We start from the raw sequence: 19,650 nt of genomic DNA on the forward strand, positions 1-19,650 counted from the left end.
TTTTTTGTAATAGAAAAAACACAACAGGCAATTCTGGTGCAGTCGTCTGCAAAATGTCTTGATATTAAAATATCCCTAAATATGCAGACCATACTCAGTGTATGTGCAATGCAAACTTCAGGTTTCCACATCAAGCTTGTGTTAATTTGCCTACCGGCTTCCAAAGGAGTAATATACAGGTACACACATTAAGGATTTAAGGTGAAAAACTTTCCATTTTCAACTGATGAATGTGAAAACAGACCTCTTTTCTTCAAAATAGTAGTAATAGTAGTAGATATTAAAATTAAATTGTAAACTTTCTTTCAATTAGTGGATAATTTCAGCAGTATAATATACTACAGTACAAATAAGCATTCTGCTCTAATTTGGAAATAAAGGTAATTACTAAAACGGGATACAAGCAAGTCAAAGAAAAAAGCCATTTTTCGAAACTACTTTTATTTTTGAGTACACAGTAAAACAGTATTAGCAGTCAACAGTTTAAAACAAGCTGACAATTAGAAGAATATGTTGCTATACTGACAATTTCAGAGTATAATCTGTAATCAAAGTATGGTACAAAGAATCCCAGAGTAAGGTCAGTATGGTGCTGCTTAGTGTTTTGGTTTTATCAGTGTAACAAAATAATTTATCCTCTTTAACCACTACACTAATATTGTGTAATACTGTGCTTTTTGCATAAAAGAAGTGATTGATTTATCCATTCATCCACCCTTATAACGCTTCATTATTTCATTATGCCTACTCTGTGAACCTTTACAATTTTGAATCAGTTGTCTTATTGTGCATGTCTGAATTGAGGTGTATCAAACACAAATAGTAAAATCAGTTGAGGAAACAAAAAGACACTTAAATTCAGCACGTTACAGCTTCTATTGCCTGAAATACTGTATTTGTTGCTGATTATTTCAGTGCATGCAATGAAGAGGTGGTGGAAAGAAACTCATTCATTCATATTAAAATGTTATGACAAAAATCAGAGCACTAATAAAAGCTGAATCCATCATAGTTCAACTGAAGTAATTCTGCAGCATTTTATTACATTAAATGGCTCCAGAAATCTAACATTTTCACCAGCTTTGGCTAAGGAAGCTGTAGCCCTGTACAACAATCTATCATTCAAACAGTGTTGTCAAGGTGCAGTTGGCCCCTGCATATAGAAACTACTGAAACAGGCTCATGCTCAGTGTTTGTTTGAAGAAAACAATATGCACGTGATAGATCTGTTGATATGGCACGGTGTTCATTTCCAAAAATATGTGAAAACTATAAAAAGCAAAACTACAGCTTTTAATATTAAACGTGTTTTACACCTTAAGAAAAAGGGTTTGTTGGCTGTCATATTCAGCGCCAACAATTGTAGTAACAACAACATCAAACAACAAAACAAAGACAGAAAGAAAGCACATTTTAAAATCACAACAAGCTAAACTACATTTTGATATGGCAATATCACTTAACATATGTAGTTATACAGGGAAAAAATACTGTCAACACACAAATTCAGTATTGTATGAATCATTGTTTTGACCACAGAATCCTGTCACATTCAAGGCTTTATGGCTGATAAAGGTTTTGCTCATCGTGGCACTCGAAGACATTTTTGAAGCTCTAACTTAAAATGTTCTGCACTGAAACATTTCTACATTAACATTTACAAAAAATTAGAAAATGTCTTATTTTACAAAAGTTAAAGTCTCCAAAATATACAACATTGTCTGATATTCGAGCCCGTAATAAACTGAGAGGAATGTCAGCAGTTCAGCACATCTTATACTGTATATATACACACAAACAAATGCCATATGTGAGCCATGACAGATTTTTGTAACATTGAGGATGAAATGCAAATGAAACACAACAATACTGAACCCACTGAAATTATTTCAGAAAGTGAGTGTTGTGGCAAGAACGGTGAGGACCTGTTGTATGTTGTGCTCTCCTCTCCCGCGTTGATAATATGTGACCATATCTAAGCAGAGACCCTCCCGAGAGTGTCGTATAATATCTAAACTCAGAGTTTATGGATTTCACAACCCTGGTCCCAAATCACCTTTTATGTACTGTTATGGTATCTTATGGTAATCAGCCATTAAATTTGAAAGTTCAAAGCAAGACAAGCAGCTGGTGAGGAATGAAGTGAGGCCACAGCATTAAAATCTAATGATCCCACACCTCTTACTTAAGGGGTGTGTTTAATTTGAACACCACAGCTTTAGCTCTCCATGACAAGTGCAGCCTGTTGTCAAAAATATACCTCAGAAACAGCGAGAAATAGCTGTTTGCAGCAGTGTTTTCAAAGACTGTCAAAATTATGGGGTGATACAGTGTTTTACCAACCTACTTCAACTCTCCATGAGTAAAACTAAGTACATATAGTACAATATGGTTGAGACTAAAAACATGTTCCCCATCTGTATCCCTCAACCCCACCCCAACCCCAGAGTAAAACATCTTATAAAACTTATAAAAGAGACGATTTTCTACAGTGGCTTTTTCTCTCAGGGAATCCTGATTTGTAATTATGATGGTTATCAATGTATAAAGCCTTATTCTAACCATTCCCTCCATTCTCCTCAAGCTTGTGGGTCAGATTTAGGTGTCAAACCAATAAAGGTTCCATTTTGGGGATCATCTTTTTCCTTGTCACTGACTGGAGAGTAAGAAGTGTCATCTTCAGCGGGAGTCTGGAGTTGGAGATGAAGCATAACAAACAATATTAAAACCTTTACCTTTTGTAGTTCATCAAAAATCACTCAGAAACATGTTTTTACAATACTTAAGGATTTAGTATTATTACATTGTGTTAATGGGTTAAACCAGACACAAGGCCAGTACTTAATATAGTAAGACAGGTTGAATAAAGCCAAGACAACACAGCAAATCAAAGCAAATTACCAAAATAACCATAGAAACTTACAGTATAGGAAGGCTTGGTAAACACAATGCGCTTAACTTCATTCTGCACAAAGACATACAGTGATTAATACGTGCACAGAGCCATTAGTGTGTGATTAAGCACCTGAATGAAATACTCAAAAATGAACAGTAATTAGGACAAAGCAAGTAAATTGTAAGCTGTTAGAGTACAATAAAAATGTAAGAAGTAGTGCTGTACCTTCTGTTTGCGGGCCCGGACCAGAAGGATGATGAAGACTATGAGCATAATTACACCCAGTCCCACAATGATGAGCGGGAAGTTGGACCCTAGTTTGACAATCAGCAGCAGCTTCTGTACTCTGGCTGCAGAGGCATCATCAATCTCCACACTCTGAGTATTAAAAGACAATGCAAAAGATGCGTTATGGAATGGAAAGTATGTCTAGTGACTGGTTTACTATCTTGTAGAAAACACTTTGTCCTGATTCGTGTTGTTAAAAGCTGCTTTCATGTGCATTAAACAAAAGGATTTCGTTTTGAAAGCCGCATATTCGTTTTGGAAGTTATTTCATCAGGAAAAAAAAAAGAAAAAACATGAATGGTTTTATTTATTGAAAACTTAATGCCAATCCACTAACTGATAATGTGTTCAACCCAGTTTTGAGTGTGTTTCAGCACATCGTTAACGTTTCTTACCTCATTGAGGAACATGACAGGAAAGACTGTTTCATTCAATTGTCTAGTTTTCCTGTTAGGAACACAATGAAAAGAGTGTGAAGCTATCACATACTGTACAACTACAGAATAAGAGTGTTTAGCTCCTGTTTGGATGCAGATACTCACGGGAGTCCAGTAATTCTGCTCATCAAGATGTTTATCTGCGCTCTCTTGTTTGCACGTACGATCACTCCAGTTGTCTGTCAGCAGAGTGTTGATCGTGTAAGGCAAAGCATTGTATAACCAGAGCAGACAACAAAATGAAATCTATGACCAGTGATAGATGAAGTATTCAGATCCTTTACTCAAACAAAAATACAACAGTATAAAAATACTCCATTACAAGTGAAAGTCCTGCAATCAAAATGCTGGTTGTGCAAAAGTACTGACTGGTAAATGTACAGTACTTCAAGTATTAAAGTAAAGGTTTTCGCTCTGTGAGTGATATATTAGGGATCATATTAGTGAATCGTTATTACGAACAAACATTAATGTGTAAAATTGTGTTGCTGTCATTAGTTCTGGTAAGGTTTTTTAAATAATATTAAAAATGTAAAGAGTACAAGACATATTCTTTATTGTTTCCACAAATTAACAGTCCAAAAAAGTACCAAGTCACAAGAAATAAAAAAGATTTAAAAAAAAGAAATAAATACTCTCAAATTCAACAAGTTCGACAAGTTCAAATTCAACCTTACAAACTCAAAGTGAAAAGAAATGATTATCCTCACTATCATCAAATTATAACACAATTCTGTTTGGTAGTTCGTTTATGACAATGCATCATATTTTAAAATGCCAAACAGAAGGTTTTGTATGTAAAATATTTGTTTGTACACTAGCTAAAGTTGTCAGATAAGTGTACTAGAGTAAAAAGTACAGTATTTCTCTCTGAAATACATCGGAGCAGACGTAGTGGCATTAAATGGGAATACTCAAAGTACCTAAGTGCAGTATTAGAGTAAATGTAATCAGTACAGTGAGGACACTGATGATGCTAATGCAAGTGAAAAAGATCTGTACTGGCACTTAAGTGCCACTAGGTGGCGCAGCAGTAAAGCTTACATTTCACACAGATTAATGCCATGACTTTACTGCTACATGTTTTCATAGTGGAGTGAAATGAGTAGACTGACCAGCAGCTTTAATGGTGCAACTCATAACTGAAGAGCAAAAAGTGCATTTCATGCTGATGAACTGTGGCTTCACGGGTGGGTGGGTGGGGCCGGAGCCAATCCCGGCCGGCAATCGGGCAAAGGCGGGGTACACCCTGGACAGGTCGCCAATCCATTGCAGGGCCCGTGACCCCGTTCAGGGACTAAGAGGTAGAAAATGAATGAATGAACTGTGGCTTACCGGGTTGAGGTCTAGGAACGTCTGGTGATGCGTTCTCTCAGGGGACATTCCTCCAATGGCATTCACATATTTAGATTCCGCCAGGTAGAAATGAGGGAAGGAAGCGACCACCGGGGCACCTGTAAGAGGAGAGTTTGAGAAAGAGACAGAAGGTCAAGTGGCAAGTTCAAAATGAGCAAAGCATTAATCAAACATGCACTGTATAGCTCTAATTTAAATAAATCAGTTTCAGCAGAGGTAGTTCTCCTTTCTTTACTTGATTAAGTGGAGTAAACGTCAGCGCTTCCTCCTCTGAGACATCTCTAATTATGATTTCACAAGACAAGCAGAGGCCCTGGAGCTGCCGTCTTCACAACAAGGTCATTCATTTGGCTAATTCACACATTAATTAGTGAGTATCCTTATGTCAGCTTATGTGTCACATACTGTAACAAACAGACAATATTAAGATGACTTCTACAGTGTATCAGTGGTGGAAAGTAACTAAGTACATCTACCCAAGTACTGTATTTAAGTACAATTTTGAGGTATCTGTACTTGAGTATTTTTATTTTCCATTACTTCATACTTTGACTTCACTACATTTTAGAGGCAAATATTGTACTTTTTACTCCACTACATTTATTTTACAACTTTAGTTACTATACTTTCCAGAACCAGATTAATACAAAAAAACAACAACAACGTATAATTATAAGACCTCATTAATTTATGGTGGAAAGGTCACAAGCTACCCAGCAGTAATTAAATTAAATGTATATTAGCTCGTTAAAACCAGCTCCCCCTTTACCAGCTGCAACATTAAATGTGAGGTACACAATAATGCATAATTGCATAATTATAATATAATAATAATATGATAAACAGGAACGTGAAATGTGCCATTCTGTATAATAAGGACTTTTACTTTTAGAACTTTAAGTATGTTCTGATGTTTTACTTGCAACAGAGTATTTTTACATTGTTGTATTGCTACTTTTACTTAAGCAAAAGATCTGAGTGCTTCTTCCACCACTGCATTGCATATTAAATGAGTTAAAGATCTTATCGACTGAGGCAACAGTGGTGTGGTGGGTAGGGCAGTTGCTCCACACATAATTTCGTTGTACGTGTTACAATGACAATAAATAAAGCTTCTTATCAGCAAACATCAGTCCTCAGGAGAGGGTGACAAGACATCACCTGACCTCCGTCAGGATGGGAGCATGATATTCAAGGTCAGTCAAAGAAAATAAACAATAGCTACATTAATTGAGCTATTGGCAGTGCACCTCTTGTAGTACTAATAAATGGCAGCATCTGTTAGCTATATCATTGTGTTTCTCTTGCTGAGATCCTTCCTCATATTGTCAACAGGAGACATTGCGTTCCTACACTATGGTAAAGTAAAGAACAGTACGATCGACTATTTGTGTCCCAGCTGTGCGTTTCAGGAGTAAGTCATTCTTGATGTCTGCAATTTGGAAAAAACAAAAACGGTCCAGCTTTGAAAGAGTCACGTCTCAACAGCAACAGCACAGTCAGATGGTGGCACAGCTAGACATGCTGATGAAGTAGGGCAGAGGTGACGGTTTTCCTGCTCTCATGTTTGGCAACAGACGTTCAACAAAAACACAGGACACCTGCAGTCATCTGAGAGACTGTTCTTGTGACAACCCTCAAGATAACATTAGTGCAAACACGCACACATTTGTATTGTTATAATTATAAGCACCATTAATCACTGTGTTCATTCCCTAAAACCTGACCCTGACCCCAAACGTAACCATCTGCACATTCTTTTAAATCCACCTACTTTCTGTTGCTGTTCATCTTATTGCATGTTTGCATGCTTTTGACTGAATTCCACTGCAACAATAATGTAACTTTGAAGCATGAAAACGAGGACACGATGTGTTGGAATTCATTTCTGACGCAAGTTACGAGAAAGTAACAGCTCCCTCATATGTGACAAAATATTTATAATACATGTGTCAACATGATAAAACACCAGTGTTGCTCTTTCACAAGTAAGGGTATTCGGGAAACAGGTGTGATAAGTGGGCAGTAAACACAGGCACTATGGTAACGCCTGGTCATATTCAAGGCCAGAATCAGGTGACAGGGCTTACTGCCCCCTCGGCCACTGTGTGAGTCATGGTCAGATGGTGCCTGAGGTGTGGAGCTGTAGAGCTGTGTCACATGGATCATTCAGGGGGTATTAGCAACACTGGGCACAGGGGATAAAATAAGACTGACAGAAGCATTATAGTGTTATGCATCCTTAGGTAGGGTTTAAAAATTTAAAGAGTGCTGCGTAGAGAGCAGAAAGGAGGTTTCAAAGTAAATTTAAGTTAAAATTTAAAGTTTATTGCTGAATCCATGAGGTGTGAAAAGCAGTACTGAATACCTTTCCGACAGGGGCTGACTTTTAGAAGACCAGTTCCCAGGCACTCCTTCGGGGTGATGCAGAAACCCTCATTGGCTGGGTTCTCCTCTTTGCTTGCAAAAACAGAGCGCGGTGGTGTGAAGCGGTAGGCTGGAATTCCTTTCACATATACTTCTTTCTCAAACTCCATGTGGATGGACCTGGAGAAAGCAGAAAGCAAGAACTGAGACTGAGGTTGCTGCACAGTTTTAGCCTGTGAAAGCCAGGAGCTGGTTGGCTGCTGCCACCTTCTTACCAGCTCTAGATTACAGAGACTTGATGTACATGAATGCACCAGCACAGTGTCTTCATATGTTTTGAAGATTATCATATAGTGAGCAATTCATCCTTGTTCTGTAACCTCGGTTCTGTCCTGTAGAGGGAATCCCGATGCTTCTCAGTGAGAACAAAGGAGTCTACACATTGCCTGCCAGCTGGTCGGGGCGATGCGGCCCTTCACTACGCAGCCCACCAACTGTGCAACAATACTGTACAGACCTTTCCCTTGACCTTCGTGAGAGAAGCCATTTAAAAGGCTTCATGTCTTTCTTCACTACAAGTGGACTGAAAGCCTCTGCTTGTTCTGCTGAGCATGAGAGACTTAATTTTAGGCAAACTAAGACAAGATATTGTTGATTTGGATCTAAATCGTTTCCCTTTAGAGGATACAAACTTGGAACAGCTTACCAGATGACATGAGATACTTCTGAGAGTAAAAATGTTTTATTAAAGCTACAGTTATCAAATGCATGTTACAACTTCTGTCGTGTGTGTAATGTAGTAGAGGCTGTGTTGTCATCATACTTTGAGGCTTCAGTTTAATGTGTAGAATCTCATTTGTGTTACATGCTGTTTACACCTGGACATGTTGTGACATGCTTATTTTAAGTGCTGGTTCTTTATGGCAGACGAAAGTCTAATCAGAAAGGATCTTTTCAACTAATGATCATACCTAATGGAGAGAGAAACGTGGCAAAAGCAAGTTGGTGTTTGCACACTGACACACATGTTTTGTGGCTCAGCTGTTGTTACTGGATCAAGTGTCAGGACTCTGTCAAGTTTTTTTTTGACACTTTTACAGGGGCTTAAGGCTGGAAATACCCTGAGCCCAACTGTCTGTGCGAAAGGCTAACATACATGTGATTTAATGGGATATTTCCTTTTGAGATTATGGTAAAAAGTACAGGAAACAGGAAGGGAGCCTTCCCTTTAGTCACAATAACACAGAGAGCCATAGTCAATCAGATAATGAATAAGTGGGTGAAAGTGTTGTCAACATGTGGGAGAGGGGTTTTTGACCCATGTCCAATCAGGATCAAAGTTACAACCATGCGACTCCTTTAGATTCTTTCCATGCTAAACAAAAAGCGGAAGATATCTGCAGAGGATTGTGGGGTTTTTTTTGGTTTAGGTCACGGTTGTTTTCAAATTTGGAAGTTCTCCATTGACACCGTTTCACCAGTGAAGCCATGGCTATGATTTTGCAACAGCTTGCAAAATTAACTATTCATCAGTCACTGTGTGAGAGGCATTTACTTTTAACATTCATCATGTTTTCAGTGAAGACATCCTGACTCTGAAATCCTCCAGAGGAGCCTCTAGAAATCTGAATGTTCTCCTGAGCATTAGTAATGAAAATGTCTGGCAGAAGTAACTATAAAAACTGGCGGGACGCCTATAATGGAATTACATGGAAAACATTACTAAACTTGTTTGTTCCAGCTGGTCAAGAACAGAAACCTCTGCAACTGTTCTTTTCCACTGTTGTGAAAATGCGCTTTAGCTCAACTCATCAATTGTTCTTCAATAATTTTCTTTTCTCATTCACGTGCCCTCCATTTCCGTTAGACTCCAGACCAACATTCTTCTGCAACTAAGCCTCCAGAAAGTGCTTCCTGGAAATTAGCATGTTAGTTTTTCAAAAACCCCTCATCAGGTAGACAGTAAAGCCTTGGTGAGAACACAGAAGTCACCTGCAGTGCTCTTTGTGCCTGATCAGGAAGTTATGATAACAATCAATGGGATGCAAGGCCTATGAACACACTATACCAGATATGAAAACCCTCCACCCGACTCTGTGGCAAACCGCATCGAGCTGAGTTGAGAACTTGTCAGTTCAGCTCATGTACCACAAATAGACATGACTTCATAACTGGTCATAAACCCTAACTTAATGATCAGAACCACAGCATCCTTTGGCAAAATATCATATATAGATAACATATAAATAAATGAAGGGATCCAAATCCCTGCAGTTACTCTTTGAGTTAGACAAATAGTGCCCTCATATCTTCGCTGTTGGGCAGAAACCGCGTATCTCCAAAACCGCCACTTTTCAGGAAATGAAAAACCCTGTGTATCTAAAATAAACCAACATCACATTGTCAAGTTGGTATTGTGTGTTCATACATGGTCACCTACCTGAGCTGGGAATTGGTGCTATACAAATACAATTGAAATGAATTGAATTGAGGGTTTGTAGCTCTTTTTTTGGCACTAAACAATTAAATTGCATGTGTTTTTATTTATTAAGGTGTGAGGTAATAGTAAGACTTCAGTCTGGACCAAAGTGGTGGACAGACTAACACTATCCATAAAGCCACGATTAAAAACAAACAAATATTACTACTAGGATATGTAAGAAACACTAATTAAAATGTCTTCACAGGGATGCCACATGGGAGTATAAGGCTGCAGCGAGGCACGGTCTGCACTGTACCTGCAGAGGTCTGAGGTGAAGACGTAGATGTGTTCATTCTTGTTCAGCAAGGGATGGAAAGCACTTCCATCTGTCCCATTGATGCTGTTGCTTTGGTTAGACGTCCAGAAGGTCAGCTGACTGCAAAACAACACATTGTCACAAACAAAAGCATGAACTGTCTTTTTAAAATTGCACCAGGATTATATTTATGAAATTTAAAAAACTGTATAATATTCATACAGAGGGTAAACTGATTAGATATACAGTTCTCAGAAACTACACTTTAAATAGCAACACATTATTATCTCCATCTTAAGGACATTAAATTACAATGAAATGTTTTGATCAAATGTTTTTATCTGAAAGTTACAGGTGCCTAAGGCGTTTCCCCACGAGTAAACAGGGTAATTAGAGCCTGCAGGAAAACTGCAAGTGAGCTCACAAAAAGGCCGTTACTAAGGGGAATATGAAGATATCCTGCCCTGTACTCTATTCTAAGGACAAAAGTCCAGACTAACAAGCAAACAAAGAGGGAGACATAGCCTGCCTGTACCCCCCATTACTGGTGAAAAGAAGTAGATATGAGAAATGTTTTAATCCACAGTTTCATCACTGTGGATGAAGACAGAGAGGGAGTGTGCGCTTGTGCTACCTTTGACCTTTCCACGTTTTGACTCGGCCATAATCCATGTAGTTATGCTCCCCGGTGTGGTAGATAAATTCCCCATCGTTGCTTCCATTTTTCTACATCAAACAAAGTTTCAAGTCATTAAAATGTGCTTGTTTCAAAAAACACTTTCCTGATTTTCAGAGTGACCAAATGACATGAAGGAATTCATTAAAATCTAACAGAACATTTCATAACTTTTATTCCTTGTAGAGTTGCACATGCCTTGTACATGAGGCCAAAGACAGGCTCCACATCCGGATTGGTGGAAGCGAGGCGGGCCAGCAAGGGGTCTTTATATCCCCACAACAATTCATGCACAGTGCGAGTAGTGAAGGGCTCGGACCCGACAGCCCTCATTATAATGGACAACCCAGAGGCCTTCCAGAAACTCCCGTTCACCTTGTTCATTGCAGCCTGTAGGTGGAAAGGAGAGCAGAGTGGAGAAGAAATGGAAAAGAACGTTTGGTGAGGAAGCAAAAAACAAAATGGAGAAGGAAATCAGGTGCAACACACACAACTCTCCCTGACTTGAATGTCCATTTTCCTGTACTTGTTTAAGTCCTTTATGACTCACCCAAGCAGGGATGTCGACTGTGGTGATGTTATCCACAGTTGGGTCCCCCACAGATTTCTCCCTCAGGAATACAAAGCTTTTGACATTGTATGCAGACACCAACGTGCCATTTTCCACCATACTCACATTGTCCTTGTATCTATATTCCCTGCACAAAAACACAATAAGATAGAAGTATTTAAATATGCTTTTATTGTTGATGCTCTTTCTAGAATTGTTCCTGTGTTACAAATGAACATTACAGACCACATATAAACTCAAAAAGCTTTGCACATAAATATAGGTTATTATTTAATTTCACCCCACAACTCCTTCCTTTCAGCACACCTGTCTGAGTAAGGAGTGTAAATTATGGGTTCAGTGGTAGATGCAGATTATCTTGATTTACGGTGGCTGACATTTTGATGTTCCCACAGTGATCCTTGATATTTATTTAAAGGTTTAGCATTTCTAATCTACACCAAACAAGTTTCTTCTCAAAACTAAACAGGATATGAGACAACTTGTTGCATATATCAGTTTTGATCTGATATATTAACACTTCTGTTCTGTCCATTTTTTATGCAAACGCAGAGAAGCAGAAGCTAATGTTGCTAATCTGTTCTCAACTATGTTCACATGTACAAAACTATGGTGTGCAGTGCTGCTGATGCAGTCAGAATTTGGAGTCAAAGAAACAAACTCAGTAAAGATAAACAGCAAGGCATTTTGTTGCTTTTACAGTAAACACAGAGTGACTACAAATGATTGGCTGACCAACAGTGTGCGCGAGTCACCGTCTGCACAGGCATCAACATCAGACATTTGACCATATGTTTTATATTTTGAAGTTTTGTGGTTTCCTATGAGAGACGTGTGTCTTTCTTTGTGTGCTCTTGTGTCCTACCTGTATGTGTATGGTCCGACCTGTTTGACCACTGCCTTGGCCCCGCCGATGATCTCTTTCACATTGGTCACATTGAAGAAGAAAAACTCCATGTAGACAGGAGGGGGGGGCTTTTTCCATGACTCAAACACACGGCTGCCCTCTACCAACACAATTTCCTGTTGACATAAAAAAAAAATGCAAATTTCAGTTTAAATCTGTGCACAATTCATTTGTAAACATATATTTCACATGGCTGTGAAATTAATAGTTTCTCCTGGGTACAACAAGTCAAATTTAGAATGCAAACTGTTGCCTATAGTTCACTGTCAAATGGCCAAAGTACAAAAGGTTCAATGAAAACAAGCAGCAATGATAAGGCCTAGAAGTATTTACCAAGTGCATGATTCTATTGACCTTTATGTCACACTTTTGTCATGACCTCCCAGCAGTATCCAACAATAATTTCTAATAATTTCATTAATCAATTATTAAAAACGTAACCTAGAACTTGATAAGCAGCAGAAATGAATGGATAAATGCCAGAGTAGATTACACACTTAAAAAAGAGTTCTGCAGACACCCTATTATAAGTTGAAGTGTTTTTCTTTTGAGGTGGCTTTTAACTGATGGAAACATTTGCTGCAAAGAGTGCCAACTGCTGAAAATGTCTGGCCATCGGGAGCACATGTTTTGAATTTCTACAGTCTGTTCCTAGTAAAAACAACCCAGAGAACAAAAACATCTTAGGACGGCGGGGGGTGGGGGGGGGGAGCATTGGCTGCACACATTAATGGATTTAGGGGAGACCCTTCCATGGGGCCATTGTTAGCAGTTGCCACTGACAACGGGCTACGCTGACGGAAAGCCAGAGACAGATCATGTGATGCAGAGAGCTGGATGGCCACTGGTTGCGTAGGACAGCGGCCTTAATGATCTGAGCCACATTCCTCAGGACTGAGCCTTATGAGGCCCTGATAGTGCACAAACCTGGACTCTCCTGTTTTATTACACAGTATGCTAGAAAATTCTCACAGCAAATAACATTGCCTCTGGACAACTACGCCCTGATTCACTGCAGGAATCTTTTGCGTCGTTGGCAAACACAGCGAGAATGGATCAGTATTTCTTTTGAAGACACATCAAGAGGAAGCCTCAGTTTGGCCTAATTGTGTCAAACTTGAGTTACAGTTAAAAGCAATACTTCAGTATGAAATAAGCCCTCCTAAAAAAAAAAAAAAAGCTGAACACAACTTGTTATTTAAGGGGTGTACAGGGCCCTTCCCCCTTTGGACTCCCTCCTTCTTGTTCAGACACAAAGTTTAACCGAGTAGCCAAGGACAATAAAGCTGTCATCTTAGATAGAGCAAGGGAGAGCATGCCTTTCTCTGTTGTCCTTTCATGCTTTGAACAATCAGTATACTAACCCCCCCACCAAAAGCTTGCAACATGAAATACAGTACTACACAAAAAAACAGGAACAGAGGAACCCTCTCATCTCTGTACTTAACTGCTGCTACTCCGACACCACGCCTTATATGAAAACACGTGCAGCAGGTGAATACACAAATACACATACTACTTCTGCTGCTTTGATGTTGAGACAGGCAAATATATAGACATGTGGGAACAGCAAGAGGTTAGTCATTAAATCCTTCAGTCATGGTGCACAAGCTTTGTGTACTCTAAATGGGTTGGACTCAGTAGTGTCCAAATGCCTAACACAGCACTACCAGCTGAACTGTATAGTCCAGCCTGTTGTTACTGATGCTGTCAGAGTCATATTATGGTCTGTTTCACTGAACTGACCAACTATGACACTGGTTGTCGTTTGCATTAACACACACAAACAAAGGAAGTTTGATTATTGTGAAGATATTACAGCATGAATTAAATTTGGTAAATACATTCATGGCCTCATGAGGATGAACTATAAAAGGCTTTTGGTGATCCTCGGAGTTCTATGATAGTATTTCAACATCTACTTGTGTATAGCCTCAAATTTTGTATAGGCAGGAAGTGGTGTTTGTTTGTTTGTTTGTTTGTGTCCCCTAGCGTCACCATGAGGTGAATTTTGCTGGCTTTGAGTGAGTTGCCCTAACAACTATTGGACAGGAAATTTGGTGTACACATTCATGTTCCCATCAGGACAAACTGTATTCACTTTGGTGAGTCTCAGACTGTACATGCTGGAGCCAATCCCAGCTGACATTGGGCGAGAGGCGGGGTACACCCTGGACAGACCACCAGTCTGTCACAGGGCTGACATGTAGACAAGCAATCAACCTAAACACCATGTCTTTGGACTGTAGGAGGAAGCAGGAGCACCCGGAGAAAACCCACTCAGTACATGCAAACTCCGCACAGAAAGGCCCCAGGTTGGCGGGCACTCGAAACCGGAACCTTTTTGCTATGAGGTGACAGGGCTAACCACCACACCACAATGCCACTGGAATCTTGTTTCTCTTATTGAAAAAAGGATAACATGATTTTGCTTTTGCTCGAGTGGCACTGTCAGGATGAACTCCGTTTTCATTTCCTCTACTGGTAAATCTTTAGGAATATATAACACTTCCTGTCATAAAGGAGGAGTTCCTGTCATCATTTTTTTGGTCTAAAAGCACAATAGCAAGTGTATGGTTCAAAATATTAGCATCAAGCTAATTATCTGAAAGGAAGCTGGCAGATTATGAGCAAGGGGCCAGTAGCCACTATGTCTACACACGTCTATGCAAAATTACCAAATTCCGAGACAAGACATTTTACGCCATCACCTCATCAGCAGTACACTGCATACTGACCCTGTCTGACTGACTTGGAAGCTGAAGGTTTGCCAACCTAGTCGGTTTCCCAATAAACCAAGCAGTGTGAAAGAGGCCCAGCACAAAAAGGGACTCTTCTGCTGGGAGGGTATCCACGGAATGAGATCCTTCACACTGTGGCTAGGGGGGTAACTTGATACGGCAGAAACAAATCACACTGTCAGGCTAACAGATAACGGTGTGTCTGCATCTGAGCGCTGTGGATATGGGCCACACCCGCATAGCTGCGTTGCATAGCAGAGCATCTACAAGCACACACAAAGCAGATGTAAAACAAAGAAATGTTCATACAACAAGACAGTGCAATAAACCATTTATACCCCCCTACACTTTCACACCAAACCCACCACCCAGTTTATTATCCATCCATAAAGGACCAAAAGAATCCTCAAGGTTAATAGCAAAACAACCAAGGTGAATTAATGTATTGTTAATAACGGCAAAAAGACTTTTTTCTCTGAAAATTTGTTCGCAATTATAATTTACCCTCCCCCATGAAAACCAGTAACCCACTCACACTCACCATTCAACCCTCCCCCCCATGTATTTTTACCTCAGTAATTTAATGTCTGGGTCACACCCCTGCATGCTCTTGTTTTACCCTTGAGAGGTAACAGACTGCAGCGGGTCTGCAGTAATAAACTTACCTCAAAAGCCAAGAGCTATTAACTTGGTTTAAACTTCTGTAGAGCCCCACCAGCCTATCTTTAACTGGCAAGCCAGCCAGACAGTTTTTTTTTATTTAGTTTCCCAGTTACAGGTAAGCGCACTTAGTTTATTCTGTTTTGTTGGTATTCCAGCTGGAGGAAATGAAATTATTTAAGGCCACAAAGGTATTGCAGTGGTGTGGTGACATGACTTCATCGACTGATTAGAAATGGGGTCAAAATGAACTCCAACATCATCCCTTCCCAATCTTATCGGTAGCCATTGAGTAACTTCCTCTCAGTATTTGAGAGCTTCTGTCTTTTCTCCCTTGCAGCCATTTGCCTTAGGAACCTCTGCAAGTTGTCCTGTGGATATGTCCCCTGACCTCTAAAGTTAATACTCAGCCACTGACACCTCTTATGGAGAAGTGGGTTTGATATAAAATAAGGACAAAGGTGTGTCTTAGGATAATACTGAATGTGGGCCAATGGTGTTTTCATGTCTGCACTGTTATCAAAGTAAAATGAACCTTCTGGGAACGCGCTGAACTTTGCAGGTCTAAACAGGTCGAAATATTGGAAATCCAAGAAAGCTCTGGAGCAAAACCTCTAATGATTAAAAATATGGAGTACATTACTGAAAATGAACAACAACAAAAATTAAGTGAAGGGTCCACAGCATGTTTACTGATGCAGAGCAAATGATTTCACTGAGGCAATCAAACAGAACGTTGGTAAGTGTGGTCCACTGACTTCTCCACCTCTGGGACTGAGGATCAAACTGCTCCAAACTTTCAAGTGCAGATTGAAATAGTTGAGCTGAATGAGAGCAGAGTGCTTGAGAATGCTTGTAGAAGTATAAATAGCAATTCCCCCATCAGCTTCAAACATCAGTGATGAAGTCACATCCACATATCCCTTCCTCCCACAGGCCAAACAATGTGATTACCAGTAACTGTTTTTATTCATCTTTTATACAAACCTCAGCATCTGTAAACAATTAAACTATAACTGAACACCCGCTGCGCTGTGACTTTCTTGAGGCATGTGACTTGCAGTGTGTCTGTATTTGCAGCAAGATATCAAAGTGGTCAGTGTGATTTTTGGTCTATGGTACATGTGTTTGTATGTTTTGTCAAGGTTACAGTGTGTTGAACTGTTTTTCCCAGTTAACTCAATATCTCAGGCTTATTAAGTGTTGGTTAAAAAACAAGAACAAACACAAGGCATTTACAGATGTTACATTGGGCTCAGAGAAGTTCTAATAGATATTTTTCACTTGTCCCTTCCATTTGCTAGTATAAGCAAGTAATGCAGAACCAGCCTGATTGCATTCAAAGTGCATCTTTGCTAACTGATATTACAGTGATGTAGACAAAACTCCTCAGTGAGTTCATAGTAGCTTTATCTTTGGCATGTTAAAAATACTAGCCAATACCAAGAACAAGCCATATGGAACAAGTCCAGACCTAGCTTGTTCTTAGAGTTGGAATATGCCCCTGGTGTCTTAATGACAAGCTGGGGCATTAGGAATTCCTTCTGACCTGCATTTTGCTAAAGAAACCATTTCTAATAAAGTCACTCAAAGTGGTGCATGATAATGAAACTGAGCTGTCTGAGTCATCATACAATGGGGAAGAGAAAGTGTGGTTAGCAAAGCACATGTCACTGAACATAATAACTCAGTGTCCTCTGGGTCAGAAAGCTTGAGCTGTTTCACTGTTGATTTGCGCAGATGCCATAACCAGAGCTGGATAATGGCCCTGATCTCCAGAGTCAATTAGATTCACCAAGACCAGAATCAATCCATTTGACTGTGAATTATTCTGTTACATCTGAGAAATACCAATGTTGCACAAAGGACTTCACAGAATTTATCCTGGAAACTCAAATTGATTCTACATTCAACAAGTGAGCAACAGTTTCCTTAAAGTGAAACGGTGTGAACTGCAGGTTAAAATGCAGACACCATATATTTTCTTTGCCAATTGCAAAATGACTGAAACATGTCACACTGATATTTTTAAACCAACACGTGCATCAAAAACCCTGCAAAACTAACTGGACCTTTAGTTCAACATAAAGAGAGATGTTTTGACCATAACCAACATCACTATTCTTAACAAACTCCATTACAGCAGGCAAAGGGGGGGCGCGTCAAACTCGTCATCCAACAAGCAGGTGCTTTATGGAGCTGTGAAGCAGAGCGTGTGTTTTTACCTTTGTCAGGCGGTTGTACATTATACCGCCGAAAATTCGAGACACAGTTAAACCAATTCCAGTGATCAACAGGCTGGCACAGATGATCCCGACGACATACACCGCGCACGATCTTCGTGCCATGTTTGCAGGGGCTAGCAGAGACTCGTGGAGCAGGGATGTAGATCTCCGTGCGCAAAGCTAAAGTCAGGCCTCCTAGAAAGAATTTTACATGCACAAGCTGTGAAATAGGCTTCCGACCTTGAGCTCTAGTTGAAAGTTGAAATAAAACTTTGAAGGGTTGACTACTCAATCCGACGACCAACATGCAACAGTGGGAGTTTGTCCTCCCGAGTCTTCAAGTTACAAAGAGCTGTGGGGAATTCACATTACTTGTGATGCGGTTAAATTTGACAGCAGAAGCCTGGGGTTGCGAACTACAGGCTGAAACTCCAGTACAAGTCCCCCAGGCCCGGAGTACTTGTAGCCGGGTGTAAAGACTCTCCCTCCCCCCGTAGAAGGACAGCGGCGCTGATTGGCTGCTGTGCGCACTGGAGACGTGCCTCCGCCTCAGCGGTCTGCCACAGCACTGTAGTGAAGCGCTGTCATCACACTGCTACAAGAAGTACTAGTGTCTATCCCACCCCGGTGAAGGCACACGGAGCAACATGGGGTTCAGTGGGCCTCAGTTTGACATGTGGACTGAATCGAACTGCCCCTCTTCCGGCCAGCTCTACCCCCTGTCATGTCAGTGTGTGTAGCTGTTTTACTACGAGAAGCGTGGGTGTATGTAATGACTGGTAATCACTGTGGTGTCCCGTTTGACAACGTACGCACACATTTCCGTAGCTGCAGCTTCATTTCAAAACCTGAAACCATCACACCACCAGTCTGCAGAGCAGATGTCACGTGGTGCAGGAGGAAACCGGAGAAGTCGCTGGCAGTGACCCAGCTGAAGCTGCGCGTAACAGGTGCTTTCTCCGCTGTACCATGACTCCAGTGGTGGAAAGTTACTAGGTACTTTTACTCAAGCAGCGTATTCATTCGTTCATGTACTTTTCTATTTTAAAAACAATGACTTTACTTATTGCTTATTTACTACATTGCAGATTAAGAATTGACATACAAAACAAACAGGCAATATGAGATGTCTTTATAAATCTGACTAATCATCAGTTTATAAAGTAGTTACAATCGGCTCCTCAACCAGCTGCAGTATTTAACACCGGACACATGACAGATATTTAACAGTTTAACGGCCTGAGAGATAAAAGAACTTTTCACACTGTTACACATGACCTTTAATTCTCTAAACATCATCCTAAGAGGGGAAGTTCAAAGTTCCATTTGGAGGATGCAGAACAACACTAGCCTTTAAAACTGCTTTTTTTGTGCACAATGTGACAGCAGCCACGTAGCTTAACAAAAATGATCTAACCAGTGACTTAATGTGATGCAGCCTGAACTTGTCAAACTTAAGTTTCTCAGGCCAAGTAATGAAATGGGGACAGAAGTCATGTCCTTAAATAACGGTCTGAACATGAGTAATACTGTCAGGTCCGCTCGGTCATGTCCTTAAATAACGGTCTGAACATGAGTAATACTGTCAGGTCCGCTCGGTCATGTCCTTAAATAACGGTCTGAACATGAGTAATACTGTCAGGTCCGCTCGGTCATGTCCTTAAATAACGGTCTGAACATGAGTAATACTGTCAGGTCCGCTCGGTGCGACCTGCCTCTCTTTCTTTTTCCCTCTCCTGCTCTCCCTTTTTGCGGGATCAACGCCTCAGCTGTGTCGCATCGGGTAAT

General features: G+C 40.2%; 1 protein-coding gene across 2 annotated transcripts; it reads right to left on the reverse strand.

Moving 5' to 3' along the window:
* Positions 1 to 421: 421 nt before the first annotated feature.
* Positions 422 to 18,388, reverse strand: LOC109972329 (lysosome membrane protein 2-like). 2 transcript variants are annotated; one of them, XM_020621097.1, is made up of 13 exons: positions 17,863 to 18,388; positions 12,195 to 12,352; positions 11,309 to 11,456; positions 10,957 to 11,148; positions 10,717 to 10,808; positions 10,083 to 10,202; positions 7,346 to 7,524; positions 4,957 to 5,075; positions 3,727 to 3,800; positions 3,580 to 3,631; positions 3,122 to 3,274; positions 2,924 to 2,965; positions 422 to 2,690 (listed from the first exon to the last, which is right to left on the reverse strand). In XM_020621097.1, exons 1-13 carry the CDS (start codon positions 17,983 to 17,985, stop codon positions 2,580 to 2,582), a joined length of 1,563 nt encoding a protein of 520 aa, XP_020476753.1. In that variant the 5' UTR covers positions 17,986 to 18,388; the 3' UTR covers positions 422 to 2,579. The 2 variants fall into 2 exon arrangements, with proteins under 2 accessions (XP_020476753.1, XP_020476754.1); XM_020621098.1 differs by lacking the exon at positions 2,924 to 2,965 and having other exon boundaries at positions 17,863 to 18,387.
* Positions 18,389 to 19,650: the final 1,262 nt, after the last annotated feature.

Source organism: Monopterus albus, unplaced genomic scaffold (genome assembly GCF_001952655.1).
Source record: "Monopterus albus unplaced genomic scaffold, M_albus_1.0 scaffold253.1, whole genome shotgun sequence".
NCBI lineage: Eukaryota > Metazoa > Chordata > Actinopteri > Synbranchiformes > Synbranchidae > Monopterus > Monopterus albus.

What these genes read in the sequence shown, in the direction of transcription:
- LOC109972329 (XM_020621097.1), bottom strand. Translation starts at nt 17,985, where the DNA reads ATGGCACGAAGATCGTGCGCGGTGTATGTCGTCGGGATCATCTGTGCC. An exon ending in TCTTTGGCCTCATGTACAAG is followed by an intron (nt 10,809 to 10,956) that starts GCATGTGCAACT and finishes TGTTTGATGTAG; the next exon opens with AAAAATGGAAGCAACGATGG. An exon ending in CGTTCCTAGACCTCAACCCG is followed by an intron (nt 3,801 to 4,956) that starts GTAAGCCACAGT and finishes CTCTGCTGACAG; the next exon opens with ACAACTGGAGTGATCGTACG.